This window comes from Notamacropus eugenii, chromosome 4 (assembly GCF_028372415.1).
Source record: "Notamacropus eugenii isolate mMacEug1 chromosome 4, mMacEug1.pri_v2, whole genome shotgun sequence".
Classification (NCBI taxonomy): domain Eukaryota; kingdom Metazoa; phylum Chordata; class Mammalia; order Diprotodontia; family Macropodidae; genus Notamacropus; species Notamacropus eugenii.
In genome coordinates this window covers 247,549,843-247,566,132 of record NC_092875.1, presented here as the reverse complement: position 1 = coordinate 247,566,132, position 16,290 = coordinate 247,549,843, and the positions used below count along the sequence as shown (strand labels likewise).

At 36.5% G+C, this 16,290-nt stretch overlaps 1 protein-coding gene across 1 annotated transcript in view; it reads right to left on the bottom strand.

The window, feature by feature from the left end:
- Positions 1–1,655: 1,655 nt before the first annotated feature.
- The window catches only part of RIOK3 (RIO kinase 3), a 24,734-nt gene continuing 10,099 nt past the window's right edge, over positions 1,656–16,290 (bottom strand). The window contains exons 3-13 of the mRNA XM_072604394.1: positions 15,842–15,987; positions 15,641–15,748; positions 15,285–15,394; positions 14,481–14,624; positions 13,620–13,747; positions 10,073–10,270; positions 9,022–9,181; positions 7,743–7,823; positions 7,556–7,645; positions 6,969–7,076; positions 1,656–3,327 (exon numbers count right to left, since the gene is read on the bottom strand). Coding sequence (XP_072460495.1) covers positions 3,220–3,327; positions 6,969–7,076; positions 7,556–7,645; positions 7,743–7,823; positions 9,022–9,181; positions 10,073–10,270; positions 13,620–13,747; positions 14,481–14,624; positions 15,285–15,394; positions 15,641–15,748; positions 15,842–15,987 — 1,381 coding nt within the window. The 3' untranslated portion in view covers positions 1,656–3,219. The remainder of the gene's footprint in view (positions 3,328–6,968; positions 7,077–7,555; positions 7,646–7,742; positions 7,824–9,021; positions 9,182–10,072; positions 10,271–13,619; positions 13,748–14,480; positions 14,625–15,284; positions 15,395–15,640; positions 15,749–15,841; positions 15,988–16,290) is intronic.

Genomic DNA, 16,290 nt, shown 5'->3' with positions numbered 1-16,290 from the left:
CCTTTCACATGACACTTCATTCTCCTGTCTCCATGCATTTTCACTGTCCCCTAGGCCTGGATTTGCTCTCTCTCAATTGGATTCCTTCACATCTCAGCTCAAATACCTTTTTGCAACAGGTTTTCCCTGGCTCCTCTTCCTACCCCCTCCCCCCACCTCACAGTTGACAGTGTCTTTAAGATTACCTCCCATTTGCCTCATTTATCTTCTTATGTACATAGTAGTTCCCTGTCCACTCCATTAGGTGAGCCCCTTGAGGTCAGACCTTATCATTTATTGCCTTTGTCTGCCCAGCACTTATTACAGTGCCCTGTACAAAACAAGTGCTTCTCATTCAACTCTGATTAACACAGTGACCTCAGTTTCAGACTTTAAAATAAAACATGCTGCTCAGTTCCAGATAAAGTGATGGACCAAATGCAGATGAAGCTTAGGTTCTTTTCCCTTTTTTTGGTCAAAGCCAATGTGGGAATGTTTTACATGATTATACCTACTTGTAATGGGTTTTGTTTTTCTTATCTATGGGTGAGGAAGAAGGGGAATATGGAATTGAAGAGAAACATTTTTTTTAAATCATGTTTTTTAAAAATGCACATGGGATAACTTGGCATTACCTGTTCTTGTTAAGATGTGTTGGCTCTTAAATGATTCTACACATTCACAATCATTCACATCTTAATAGTTAAGAGTTTTGACAATGCTATATAAACATTAGCTATAATTATGATCATACTTGTAAGACCTTTGTGATCTGTGTCTGACACACAGCAGGTGGCTAGACATCTCAGCTCAGCAGCTCCATCTCCCAGTTCTGTTGGGACCCCTCTGATGGAGCATCCTAGCCTCACTGTCTCAGATCTCACCTAGACTTCCTTTTCATTTCTTCAGTTCAGCAGAGGAAACAGACACTAATAAATGCTGTTTTGCCTTCTCATTGCTGATGCTGGGCTCCCAGTCCTTTTCGGTGCCTTTGGTTTTCAGCAGCAGCCTCGGTTTCTTCCAGACTTGGGTATTCTTGCTTCTATGACAGAACTTGTCATTCCTTGACATTCATTACCTGCCCTCCTAGGAATGATTTCTTTTATATTTTGAAGTTTTGTTTTTTGAGGGCTTCCCATCCATTTTCGGATTAATTCCCTCTATACATTTTTAGGAAGAGGGATTCTCTGAACCTTCTGAAAGTTGCTCTCCCCCAAAATAAGACTAGTACATAAGATACCACCAGCCTTGCTTGTCCCCAAAGTTTCTACCTGCTGCTTACATTTCAGCAACTAGTTCCTCCTTGTTGGACATTAAAGATTTTTCTATAGTGTGTTTTCTGAGGGGTAAGATAGCTTAGTTCACATTTTTATAGAATGTTCATTTGTGTTTCAGGTCATCACACAACTCCTTGGTTCAATCAATCCAATAGGTATTCACTACCTATCTTCCTCTTCTTATGAAAAAACATTTCTTTTCCCTCTAGAGAAGGGGAAAATCTCCTTGCAATTTAATGTAAACTAAATTATTTCTTTAATAATGAAATACCAATCTGAAGAGATGAGAAAGTATCAAATAGCCCCCTACCCCATGATTTTTGCAGAGGAAACAAACAAGCATCTGAGAATTGAGTTAAAAGTTGTAAGAAGGACCCACACAAAAGAACCACCACCAAATGAATTTCTTTTTTTAATTTTTTAAAAAAAGAGCACTTTCCACAGCACACTGCAAGAATGTCATACAGCAATGGTTTGCTGCTCTTTGTAAAACAAGGGTATGTTATAAAACCAAAAATTTTTAGATGTAAAGGTTTTCAAAGTTAGTTCTCTTAATGTATACAATTCATTAAATAACCAGTCCTCTTAAAACCCCTGTCAGAGTAGTAACAACATGTTTCAGAAGTAATGAATTTTCTATCAAAGATTGTATCTCTCTAGAAGTGAGCAAAAAGCAACACAAAGGATTTCTTTTACTCAGAAGAATAAAGGAATCATTAGGTTCATTTTTCAAATGTAGTAGTTTTCAAGTCTAAATATTTAGATTTTTACTTTTTATGTTAACAGAGAACCAATGAGTTTTCTGAAAGTGTTCCAATTTCACCTAAGTTCTGAGAAAAATAACAAAGATGCAGTTAATGAACTTCATTGTTAGCCCAGGTATACAATCGATTTTCTTAGAATCTGAAATTAGTACATGCTGAATGTTCTGTTAAAACCGAGGTCAAATAGTCTGTCTTAAGTTTATGTAAATTGTGGTACCCCTGAGTTGTATTATAACGAGTTTACTCATATGATTACTTCCAATCGTCTTCCAGCTAGCTTGCTTAGAGCCACTTCAAAAAAGTGGATGCCATTCAACTTCACACAGTTACAAGTTAGCAAAATGTAAAATGTGCTATATTTTTAAAATAAAAATTTCACTAAAATACATAAAACATGGTTAATTCTCAAGTTCTGTCATCCCAAGTAATTTAAATTTTAGTTCTAAGTGTAAAATGCAGGTACATTATTCTTATCAAATTAAGCCTAAAAGTAAAAAACACAGAAGCTCAGAAATCTGTAAAACATTCAAGTTAAACCTCTGGGATATAATCTGACTCAGAACTATCCAGGAGCCTATGATGCCTTGTCTTAAATAGGTATGGGTCTTAATCGGATTTTCAATTGTACCAATAAAGGACACATGGCTAATGTCTCTTTCACGCAAGTCATTCCAAAACATTTTTCATTCATCACTTTCTCTTTAGAATCTTGGTCAAGTACTTCATTTGGGGAAGAAAAATTGAGAAATACTGACTTCCGTAAAATGCTCTGGAGAGTATATCCAACATGGAAAAGTAAGGGAAGAAAAAGAAATTCTACTAAAACTCTCTCTTTTCCAAATATAGTTGTCCTTTCTTCATACTTAGAAATGTTACCTAAATTTTAAAAAATATGCACCAAAACACTTATGCCCTGAATCATGCAAAAATCATGTCTACTTCAGCTACAATAACCTAATGCAGCTGAAGAATTAAATTAGCCCAATCACATAAGAGGTAGTGACAATCTATTCTTACAGTGCCAAGCTAAAAATCCCACACATCTGGCACATGGGTCACAATGAAAAAACACACAGAAGCACCATTGCATACTCCTCGTGTTTCCTTTTTTTTGGTATTTCAAGTCACCCACAATTCCACTTGCCACTGGCAGGTGACAATCACCACTGCACCAACATAGTTAGAGGCAGCAAGTTTTGTTATTCATCACATATTATTGGTGGGCCTCCGTCATCTTTTAAAAATGAAGCAGACTTCCTTCCATTCTTCTGAACATGATCTTCATTCATCTTCTCCAAAGCTTCTATCTACAAGCGTAAAACAGACTCGTTAAAAACACTGCATTTGATATTACAGCCCAGAACTACAAACACTTCAGGCAGGCCAGAATTGACATAGGGCCAATTCCAACTCACCTAATTATAGGATAGTGAAGGCAGTGGGGGTTTGGTGGGTAACTGGGCTCTATCACTTCTTAAACTGGATCATGACCCCATATGGCATCTAGAAAAATTTGGCAACAAGGTTTCTGAATGCACAATCACCAAAAATTAATTCAAAATCAACTGCATAATGAATCCGAGATGTTTCTGGCAGCACTAGCCTGTGCTGAGTGCATAACTTCACTGCAGCTTTCACTGTGAAAACGAAGCATGTGCAATTTGCTCTTCACATGCTGTTGCTCCACATAATGCCAACAAACGCTGCTGAAATTCAAAAAAGCACCCTGAGTGGAAAAAAGTTTTAAGAAGCCATGGTCTAGAAGACCTCAATTCAAATCCTGCTCCTGACACATGATGGCTATGACCTCTGGCAAATCCTAACCTCTCTGTGCCCCAAGCAACTCTAGAACTGCACAGCTGCACAGCAGCTGCTGATCACCAGGAGAATGCATTTTCTAATAAAGCAAAGAAATCAGAAGTCCAGACCACACCTCACTGCACTCTTCCCCCTCCTCTATGACAAAAGACATGCTTAATTACAGGCTAACAAACTAATTAGAACTGGTTTATTAGTAAGATGGCTTGGTCTAATTATATTCCTAAATGCCATGTAACACCACTAAACTTGTCCCCTCTTTTAATGACATTGGCAAGGATACCTGGCTGTGGACATTGTACATTGAAGGTGGTACAGCACTACTTGTTCAGCGTAGGAAGCAGGTGAGTTGTAAGCATAAACAGGTCAATACATACTCATTTATAGTCAATCACTGATAGAAGAAAACTTTCATAGGAGCTTAGGTCTATTGGTAGGAGGGACCTCGGAGTTACGTGGAAGCTCAGACCAAGCAAGGTTAATGTCTTGCCCAAGTCATAGAAGTGTAAGTATGAGAGGTGGAATTTGAAGCTAGGTCCTGATGCTTTCCCCCATACCATGCTGTCCTCTTAAACAGGTGTTACTAAAACAAGCACCTGATTTGTTTTTCGTTAATTTTATTTTCAGTTCCCAATTCTCTCCCTTCCCTAATCCCCTCTCCACCCATTGGGAAGGCAAGAAATGATATCCATTATACATATGAAGTCATGCAAAACATATTTCCACATTAGCCATGTAAGAAAAAAGAAAAAGAAGAAAGTAAAAAAATATGCTTCAATCTTCACTGAAGAGTTCATCAGTTCTCTCTCCAGAGGTGGATAAGCAGTTGGTATTTTGAATATTCACCACCTGTCTTCCAATGAAGAAATAACTAATGCTATTCTACCCAACAGAGAAATAGCTAAGCCATGCTACCTAATATTTTACATATTTACAGTATGACTTGGGATTTTCCAAAAATAAATTTGTAAAACAATGGTTAAGTTTTCCTCTTAAGATACAGCTCTCAATTATCTAGATGTTGATCAATGAGTCTGTAGAACATTGATACAAATAGTTGAATGCTTTCTATTAACTAAAAATATTAAGACATCATTCCCTAATTTAAAGCTGACCATTTTTTGGCAGACAACTTGGACTAGGTCTTCCCACATGATAATCCACCTTCATACTCCCACTATTTTCTCTGGCTGTCCCTCATGTCTGAAATTCTCTCCCTCCTCATCTCCCCCTCTACATCCCTTCTGGCTGCCCTGGCTTCCTTTCCTGATCTCCCGTAATTCTGATGTTGCATTGAGATCATCTTCAATTTATTCTACCTCATTTGCTCATGGTGATTTGCATGCTGTCTTCCCCATTAGACTGTGAGCTCCTTGACAGCCAGGACTGTTTTTTGCTCTTTGAATTCCCAGAACTTAGCACAGTGCCTGACATAGTGCCTGTTCATCCTTCGTTGCCGAAGAAGACCATGCCATCAGAGAAATAATGACATGACTTGCACTTGACTTCGAGGGAGGGCTGTGCAGGTCACCAACCTCACTTCTCCTCCAGAGTCATCTGAATCCAGTGACTAGATATTCATCAGAGTGACTGGAGATGATCCAGGAAGAGGCCATTGGGGTTAAGTGACTTGCCCAAGGTGACACAGCTAGTGGGTGTCAAGTGTCTGAGGTGAAATTTCAACTCAGGTCCTCTTGACTCCTGCACTGGTGCTCTATCCACTGCACCACCTAGTTGCCCTGCCTGATTTATTAAATGCTTTGATATAAAAAGTGTGCAATCATTTGATATGCCTATAAACTCTGAAACTATAAAATGTTACTTATACATGTTGTTTTCAAGTAAGTAGACAAGACTATCCACCCCAAAATAATGAAGCAGCAGACTAGATAATGTCTAAAGCTTCTTCTAGTTCTACCTCCTATGAAACCTATGAATAACTAAGAAAAGCTTGAACTAGGGTGATGCCATCAGAAATAGAAAAGGACATACTTGAAAGCCACAAATCCAAAGGAAGAACTGTGTTAGAACTTCCTGTTTGTTAAAAGATGGTGGAGGAAGAATGAGTGATAAAGGAGTGGTCAAAGATTCTTCTCAAGTTGTGAATTTGTGTTACTGGTGGAACTAGTGGAGTACCAAATTCCTCCCAACGCCTTCCTTTATGGAAGCCAGAAACAGGATTTTTAGGTTTACTCCATTCTGCAGGTGCTGCTCCGCCTGGTTTAAAGGCCACAGAATGAGATGTCCTCATGATGGGAACCCTCAACCTTCTTTCCCAACTCCCAACCCATGATTTCCTGCCTCCCACATTAGACTGTAAGTTCTTTGAGGGCTTAACTGTATTCCCTGCACTTAGCGTGCCTAGCACTTAGCAGGTACTTAATGTTTATTGGATTAGAGCAGAATGACAATTATTTCTAAAAGGGAAATCTAGATTGGTAGTTGGTTTCTGAGGAAAGTTGTTTTAGATATACAAAGCTTGAAAAGCCAGTGACTGCCAAGGAAATGATGTAGCAGGCAGCTAAAAAAATACTGAAAATTACGGTGTAGGTAAGGGTTGGATATGTCCACTTCAATCAATAACATAAAAGAATAGATTAAGCAGAGGGAAGGGAACATGAGTTATATTTTGATTCAACCTTAAGGCTTGGTAGAGCGTTAAGCACATAGTAGGTACACAAACATTTGTTAGACAAAGAACAGGAGGCTTTAGACTAAGTCTTAGGGGACAAATAATTTAGGGGGCAGAAAGAAGGGAAGTAGGAAGAGGAAAAGGTAAATACAATATCCTAGAAGCTTTAAGGAAAAAGAGTTTCAAGGAAAGGATATTTACCAATAGCATCAAATTATCACTGCTGCCTATGTTTTGGTCATTTTAATTTCTCAAGAGAGCATGTAAGGAAGGAGATTTAAAAAAAAAATCAAACTGTAGATTTCAGATATCATCTAATCAAATCCCCTCAGAGGAAATGAAATTCTAATTTTTGTTACTTGTTAGGGGTCTTCAGGGAGAAAAACTTGAAATTAAAGGTTGAAGTGAAGGTTTTAAATTATCTAGAGCTTTTAAATATTTGTTCTGCCCTTGTCTCCTATTATGACAAGTAACTGCACAGTTGCTTAAAACACTCACCTCAGCCAGGAAATCAACTTCATTATCTGCTGTTATGTTTAAGCCTGACACAGCATTGAAGAGTTCTCGTTCACCGAGGGCTTCACTTACCCCTCCTTTCTGAAAAAACTAGTAGACAAAGTACAAGGTCAATCACTGCACCATTAAAATTATTTTTTCAAGATGAACAAGCTGTAATACAACTGTAACTACAACTGTAACAGCAGTGTATTATTCAAGCCATAATATCTCGTAAAAAGTTAATTCTCATTAGGCCTTATTCCAAATCTCTTTTTTCTCCTCTAGAATACTTAATTTGACATGTTACCTCCTCTAAAAACTATTCAGATAAGATTAATACACATGAGAGCTTTGCTTTTCCTGATCCTTGTTTGTTTGAATTCAAAACCACCCAACTAAATAGCGTGACTTTGCTTGAATTGATTTATTCCATAACTATCTGAGCCTACATCAGCATCAGGTAAACAGAACTACTCACTGTACTTCTAGGACTGTGAGGAATATATTACCCCTTTTAAAATGCTTTACAATTATATCAGCTGTGAACAACACTCTCCTTTAACCCTAACACATCATTTAATTCTCACCTGTGACACATTCCTGCAATCTCGAAACAAGAACTCCAGACCATGAGGGTGGGTTGGCTCCACAGATTGACTAACGTCAATCAACCAGACCTAGTTCAAAGGCAAGGCACAAACTGATTTACTCATCTATATAGCAAGTTTCTATTACAATTGTGCAAATGACATTAATGGACTGTGAACTTCTCACCTTTCCAGCGTGCCACAGCATGTTGTACTCACTCAAATCAGCATGGACAAGACTGCACTCCTTATACAACTTCTGCATCATCTGTGGGAGAAGGACAAGCCTTTAAGAAAAGGTGTCAAATCATTTCAACTAAATGGGGGCAAAATGATTCTGACAACACTTTAATGTTGCTATCATCTTGTTGTTCAGTTGTTTTTCAGTCATGTCCAACTCTTCATGACCCCCTTTGGGGTATTCTTGGCAAAGATACTGCAATGTCTGCCACTTCCTTCTCCAGTTCATTTAACAGACTGAGTAACTGAGGCAAACAGGATTAAGGGTGGTACACAGCTATTAAGTGTCTGAGGCCAGATTTGAACTTAGGAAGATGAGTCTTCTTGACTTCAGGCCCATTCCATTTCCCAAATGTGGTAGGAACAATATTCTAAATCCCTATCCACAACCCCATGCAAGTCAGGCTAATTTTTCTTTTAAAAGTAGTGAGACCATTCTCAAATCTTGATTGGCTCAGGGACCAAAGGCTCAAGCTATGAGATCCCTCCTGGTCACCTCAGTACAAAGCAGCCATAAAAAGTTCCAAGAATTCTCTCTGATGCTTGGTCAATCCCTTAGGGAAACTCAAGCAAGGGAATAAATTCAGGGTGTCCTCAATGCTGTTCTTTGTTGAATATCCTCCTCTTGCTTTGGCTAAGTAAGATTCTTTCTGTTAACTCTTGAATGATCTCTTGGCATCATTTTGTTCCAGGCTGAGTCAAGCCCAGCCCAGAACACCATGGGAAATGCAAAAACAAAAATGCCCCCTCTCACTATTCAACTAGAAGAATAATGTTCCCTCTTACCTATCCCCTACCTAGCCATTTTTAAACACATATTTACCAAGGGGAAAAATCTTTGGTTTTACAAAAAAATTTAAAGTACCCTTTCTAAAAGTAGCTACAAAAGTAAAAATATTTTTATTTTTGGGATGGAATACTTATGGCATAAAGAAATAAGATACCACATTTTTATACATATACAGTAATATTAAATTTTATTTGGTTAAGTTTCGGGGACTGAATGCCAAATTATCAAATCTCACTGTTTATCCAATGATACTAATGCTATTGACAGAAATTATAAAACCACCCCAGGTATTCATTTATCCAACTATTTGGAAACATACACATCTCTCTATCACTCCAGATACATAAGCAGAAAACGTCCTCAAAACTACAGCGTAACATAAGTATGTCATCTCAAAACTGGAAATGTAGAAATATAAAAGAAAATTTCAACTTACATGGAGGATTTGATAGTAGGCCTCTTTCATGTCTTCACTACTGAGTTTTACTTCCTTTAGTTTGGGAGCTGGGACTTGATCTTTGCCAATAAAAGACATAACCAAAATGTGTTTCTTTAGCATTATGACTTCTGGGCAAGAGATACCAGCCTTTTGCATTCTGGATATGGGAGAGAAATCATTAAGGGAGGGTAGTGTTAAAAAAAAAAAAAAATCAGATAACTATATAGCTCAGCAAAAATGTATTAAAAAAAACCTTCTACTTAGTATTTATGATCTTGTGCCTCTATAAATTTTATCTTATGCCTTTTGCATTTTAGTATATGCTTCAAAAAAGCAAAAACAAATCACAATAACAAGATGAGAAGTCATCATGAAATATATTACAATTACTTGAGATCTATTATAACTTGTAAATTGCCCTGAGAAGCAACAGAGTAAAGCAGAAAGAACTGTCAACAGATGAAGGCCCTCATTCTGGCTCTGGCACAAAACTCAGCTGTGTGGTATCACTGAACCTCTCAGAGCCCTAGTTTTCTTTACTGTAAAATGAGGAAGTTGGACACATGATTTCCAAGGCTTAAGCCTCCTCTAAATTGTTGACTGAAACATAAATCAGAATTACAAATACAGTGAAAATTAAAACTAGTAAAACAAATATCTTCTGCTATAAAAGCTTACAAATATTTTGTATTCCATGTCACAAAAGTTGAAGAAAATCTTCAGTATCTAATTTGGTACCAATGTAAATGAAAACAGATTATTTAGCCTGTAGAAAAAGAAGTGAAATCTTAAAAAATAGCTCCATGATATAAAAGAATTTTTATATGTGGAAAAAAATGTCCAGTTGCTCTGCATTTCCTCTAGGCAATTTAGTTTTGGGAATGTTATAACAAATAGGAAAATATTTCACTGTGGTATTTAAAAACTCTTGTTATGAAGAGAGATCAAGAAGATTCCTTATCTGGTAGTCTTTAAATTGACATTTAGGATACCTAAAACAATAGTGACAGACACCCAAGACCTCTTTTGGCCTTTTGATTTTCTGTACCTTGTTAGGTTGTGCATTTCTTTTTCTGCCCACATACGGATGATCTTTCGGGGATTCAATTTACTGAAGCGATCTTTAAACCTGAAATCATCCTTAATGTATTTGTCACGATTCTTGAATTCATTAAGAGTTGTTTTAAATACCTTTAGGGCACATTCTGAAGGTACAACCTTACTATCTTCTTTCCCATCTTCCATGCTGATATATAAAAGGAAAAAAAGGTCAAGTCAGTACATATTTCCAGATCCTAAGTAAGGCCTCTTCTAACTTAATATTTTAAGATACCAAGCCTTTCAGCAGAACAGAACTTCAAAAGAACATTCCTATTTTGAGGAACCATCAAATTTTTTTCTCCAAAAAGGTCCACAAATCTTGAATCATGAAAACCCACGTTTTAATAGACAATTTTCACCTACATGACAATAATTTTTCAGCAGAACTCAGTAATATCATTTTCCCCTTAATGGTTCTGGTGATAAATTCAAGAAACACGACATTTTAAAATGAATGAAGAAAAATGATGTTTTAAAAAGAGGCTAGATTCTCATTTGTTTGTGGACTAGGTGTGACAGATATAAAATAAGAGGAAGACAAAATGATCTTTCATGGTATTTTTCAAGTCTCTGATTATATGAGCAACTCATTATTTGGTATACCTAAAACTGACAATCTGAGTCCCCTCAAGCCCATTACATTGGATGGGTAGAGTGGAAAACTTTGCAAACCTGTGTATCTTGATTTCAAAATGGCCCAAAAAGTTTCTCATGATATCTTTGCAAAAAAGTAAGAAAAATGTGGCTTCAGTCACATGATTAGGTGAAAGCACAACTTAAATGACTGAAAGCCAGATGAATCAAATCCTCATTCTCTGTGACTCCTTGGACAAAAAACATCCCCTAGTTACCTCTCTTCTATATCTATGCCTATTAGAATATAAGCTCCTTGAGGACAAAGACCAAGACTTACTTTTAAAATTTATATCCCCAGTACTTAGCACACCAGACGCCTGATACATGTAGTAAGCCTTTAATATGGTTTTTTTAATCCATTATTAGCTGAATGATTGTAACCAAAGAAATGATGAGCAATGTCAACCAGAAAGGATTTCCCAATGGTGTGCTGGAAGACGCTCTATCTTGCCCCAAGCTGGTCAATTCTTCTGTCAACTACTTGCATAAAGACAAAAGATGGCAAGTAACAATGACCTAAAAATATAAAATCTTGCACTTAAGAATGATAACGAACTAGGCTGGTTTGAGGAGTCATCAAACCAGCTCCCATGAAAAAGAACTTAGTCAGCATGAGCTGATAGTGTGATAATGCTGCCAAAAAAGCTTGTCCTATCTCATGTTTAACAGAACAAGGGAAGTAACTGTCACCCCTCTCTGCCATGGTAAGACCATGTCAGAAGCCCTCTGAGGACTACATTTTAACAGATCACCACCAGAGACCCAACAGTATGAGAACATGTTGTATGAGAAGCAGTTGAAAGAAATGGTAAAGTTAGACTGTAGAAATGCCATGAGCAAGTGAAATAAGTGAGGTGGTGATGAGAGGGCAAGAAGACAGCTGTTGCCTTCAGATACATGCGAAGAGTATGTCTTGTGTATGTGTGAGTGAAATATGGATAAACTTACGTTATGGGCCTCTAAAAGGGAGAAATGTGAAGCATCACCTTCATACTTCACTAGTATTGTTCCCTTACCTGGCAGGCCCAACACTTCTGTGTTTTTCCTGTCCATTCCCTCTCCTCTTCCATCAACTCTGATTCCTCAAGTCCCACAATATTTAATCTGTATCACTGGATTCAAAGGTTTTCAGTTTATATTGGGCTTCAAACTCACTCCCTCCAACCATATTAAAATGTAACTGGAAAATGCGTAACAAAATACATTTAAATATAATGTAGACTGTTAATTTGTCAATATGTAGCACCCACAGGGATCTCTTTCTATGGAGTTTGATACCACTGATTTATTCCATTCCTTTAATGACACTGCACTCATCTCTCTTAACAATTTTTAAGATAATTATAGTCATTAGTAAAAAGGGACAAAAGGTTCCATTGAGTATCTCTTGCAAGACTATATGCTCCTTGGTGACTGGATTTGAGATACCTGAACTCTATCACTAAATTAAATACTTTTTTATACAAAATCTTTTAAAAAGCTTGTCTTAGTAGTAGTGTGTCTTCAACTTCAAGGGCTAAGCCCATATCTTATCTCTTCTGTATCCTCAACAGCATCTATTGTAGTAATTGCTTTAAAAAAAGACTGAATGCCCAACCTGGGAATATAAACCAGCATGCCCCTAGTATTTAATTCTTCTTTTCTCTATAACATGAAAACTAAGTATTCTCTGCCTCTTGCATTCTGAGAAAGGCAATATATTGAGGGGAAAAGAGGAGCCCAGTGGTCATATAATAGAATACTAATGCATCCTCTCTACGTCTTGCTCTGAGAACAGTAATCAAATCAACACTACCATTCCCTCTGGAAAGAGACTTTATGGATAGCCCTTTTCCCCCACCCACCATCTCTGCTACTTCCCAAACCTTTAACTCCCTTCCCTAGTTACCTCTCTCTTCTGTGCTATCTCTCTCATTAGAATGAAAACTTACTGAAGTGAGAAACTATCTCATTTTTGTATTGTATACCTAGCACTCAGCAGTGTGTGGCATATTGTCAAGTACTTAATAATTTTCTTTATTCTTTCATAATTTGAGAATTGACTCTCCACAGTCCATCATTATCAGATAAGTTTTATCTGCCTCTCCTAGATGCCATACAATTTACAGCCAACTTACTCTTCCAAAGCTATGCTACTCTTTCCCACACTATAGGGGCAAAAGCATGCTCTAAGCCAATGTATCTCTTAAAACAAAGGTATGTTGAAAGTTGATTCACGCATATCAAATAGGCCAATATCAGTACCTCCTTCTATCTTCTGCCCTAGCAACACTTTCCTGGAATGGAACAGAGCCTCCTACAATTTATACTTGTGCCCCCATTCCCCACTTTAAGAATCATAGAAGCTCTGAGTTCCCATTTAGACTTCAGGCTCCTCCATCCCCCAAAAGGAAATCTTATATTTAGACCAGAATTTATTAGATTTGCAAATGTCTCTGGAGCTTTTATTTTTGCTTCATGTGAGGTTTTAGGGTACATAAAAAAAATATATACATATCACACACACATACATATATAAAATATAGCTTAATGAAGTCAGAAAAATTTTCTAGCAAAAGTATCACGAAATAAAAGATTTTTATATGTAACAGAGAGTTTCAAACATTTTTTTTGCTTCAGTTAAAAAAAGATAGTTTGTTATAAACATTTTGTTTAAAAAGGGATTCCTCTGCTTTTAAATGCTACTTCAATGCATCCATAACATGAAAGTGACCCTGGAGTTTCAAAGGTCCTGCCACACTGAGCAAATAGAAGTATTAAAATACAGAGAGTATAGCTATATAAATAACTAATACTATAAGGGGGAAAATGGCATCCTTGACTAATTCTCTTTAAATTAGAATATTTTGCTTATTTACCTCCCTCCATATGCATGAAAGACAACAGATTCCTTTCCTGTACTAATACAGCCAGTGATTGTCTCCAGCATTCCAGAATTGACCATCTTGTACATAAGTAAACGTGTTTTAGGATCTACTGCTTTTTCCTGTAAAAATAAAGAATTACACATGCAAAAGATTACTCAACTATACACACACACATCAAAAAGGTGGAAATTTTTCATACTCTTTCAAGTGTGGTTGGACTTTTATCTACAAAAACCTGACAACAGGTTTGGTGATTTAATTTTCTTGCTATTTAAATGCATCTCTAATGTAACTAATATGAACTACTAAAGTCTGGTTATAAACATAAAGAAAAAGCATAAATCAAATAAATCTTTTTTCAATGAAAAATCCTGAAATATTCATCAGCACATAAACTATATATTTTGCTTTATGAACTTGCAAAAATCACAATAAATTAGGGAATAATAATCTAGAAAGTTAAGTGATTTTAGAAAATTATTTGTAGCTTTGATTTGAAAGGCCCAATCTTGTTTAAAAAAAAAAATTTTTTTGGTCCAGTCCTTTGATTTCGTTCACATAAGGAACAATAGTGAGCAAATTCCCTTTACCAATTCAAACTGGCACCAGCTTTTCAACCTAGAGAGTCTTAAGAGTTACCTGGGGCACTGAGAAGTTAAGTGACTTGCCCAGGTTCACACAGCCTATAAGTGAACCCAGATCTTCCCTGACTCAACAGACAAGTTCTATCTGCTATGATATGTTGTCTCTCCTGTTAAAAGATACTACCAAAAAAAAGCAAACATTCTAAAACCAAAGTGAAGTGTTACGGCTAAATCTTTTCACCAGACATGAGAATTTGAGAACACTTACTGCCGTAGAATGTTCCTTTTTCTCATGGACACGGGCACTCCGACGTTCCTCAGAGTAGGCATGTTGTTTTAAAGCATTGAAGACCTGATTTGGTAGTTTTAAATCCATCCCAATTCCATCTCCTACTTGGAATCCAGGTGCAAACTACCAATAAAAATTTAAGACAACACTGTTATGCTGCAATATAAATGATTACTAAGTTCAGTCCTAACTACTAAGGACTCAAAACAAGCTAGAAGACCTAAATAATGCAAACACTTCTTACATTTTTTATTTCTAGGCTTTCCTATATTTGCTTGGCACTAGGATTTAAAAGATATTAGAACCCATAGATCCTACACATAAAGAAACTAATATTCACTTACTACCAACTCTAAGAATTCTTTCCAGAAGAACAAAGTGACTAACTGTGGCTCTTTTCACATTAAGATGAAACTTTTCAAACTGAAAAGTTTAAGGTATAGAATTATCTACCAAGATACTTGTGATCCCTTATTTAAAGCAATAAATCTATCATTTTCATCTAAGGTTCCCTGAAATTCTTATTTGCATTCAAGTTTTTGCAAAAGTTTCTTCTGTCAATTGAAGTGTTTTTAAAGTAAAAATTAAAACTTTCCTCATAAGTATTCTATATTTCTTCTTATTCAATTAAACATGCTTTTAGAACATGGCACCTGTTTTGTTTTGGTTTTTTTGATGGCTTGAGAGCTAAGAATAGCTTTTACATTTTAAAATACAATTGGCCTGGAGACCACAGCTGTGTGATCCATGTTCTAGAAGGCAGACACACATTCCATAACTTACATTTTCCATTCGTGCTGTATTCTTTCTTCCACACACTACTTCATCATGTTTGGTGGTAATATCTTTTCCTTTTCCAATAAAACCCTTCTTGGGAGTAGGAACAGGTTTAGCTATAGGTGACCAAAGCAAAGGAAACGAATAATGAACAATAACCTGTAATAATCAACATTTTAAAGCTAAAAGACAAGAAAACTAAATGGTAAACTTTCAGTTACTCATTTTTGGTTCATGAATCCAATGACAAAACATAAAATTGTTAAAAAAAAAAAAGAGAGAGAGAGAGAGAAAGAAGGGAAAAAGAGTCTCTCCCTTTTCCCTCTCCTCAACATATACAAAAGTGAAGATAAACCTGGTACCTGCTCTGTAGGGATCATGGCGAGTATCCTGCCAGTCAACTTCATCTTCAGAGCTATCGCTGTCTTCATAAGGATGCACCATTCGATAATTTTCAAAGGAAATGGAAACTTAAGGACACAAAACATTTGAAGATTTATTTAGTAAAATGTCATATGCATTTGGTACCAGTCAATGGAGTTCATACAATAGGAGAAGAGTACCTTTGCTATCTCCATTGAATTTCTTTTCTTCACGCCGAAGTTGGGCATCATATTCTCTGTCAAACTCCATCTGCAACATCTGAGCCAGCATTAGATCACTAGAAGTATCAATATTTTCTCCAGTAACAAATGGTCCTTCAGCAACACTACCCAAAATAAGAAAATGTAAAACTCATAAAAAATCCTTTAAGTACAAAGATGGTCCACCACCCACAGAAAAACCATTTTCCAGAACATAGCTAATAATGGATACAGTTATCCCTTTCACATCTCTGGGGTTAAGAGTGTGGCACCCTTGAGATCTAGAAAATCCATGTAAAATTTTTTGGCCCTCCTTTCCTACCACAGAAGAAGTCTGAATTTTTTCTTTTATAGTGTGTTCACGTTTCTTATTATAAATTTTGCATTGATATTATATAATAATATACATATATTTTATGCGTTTCTAA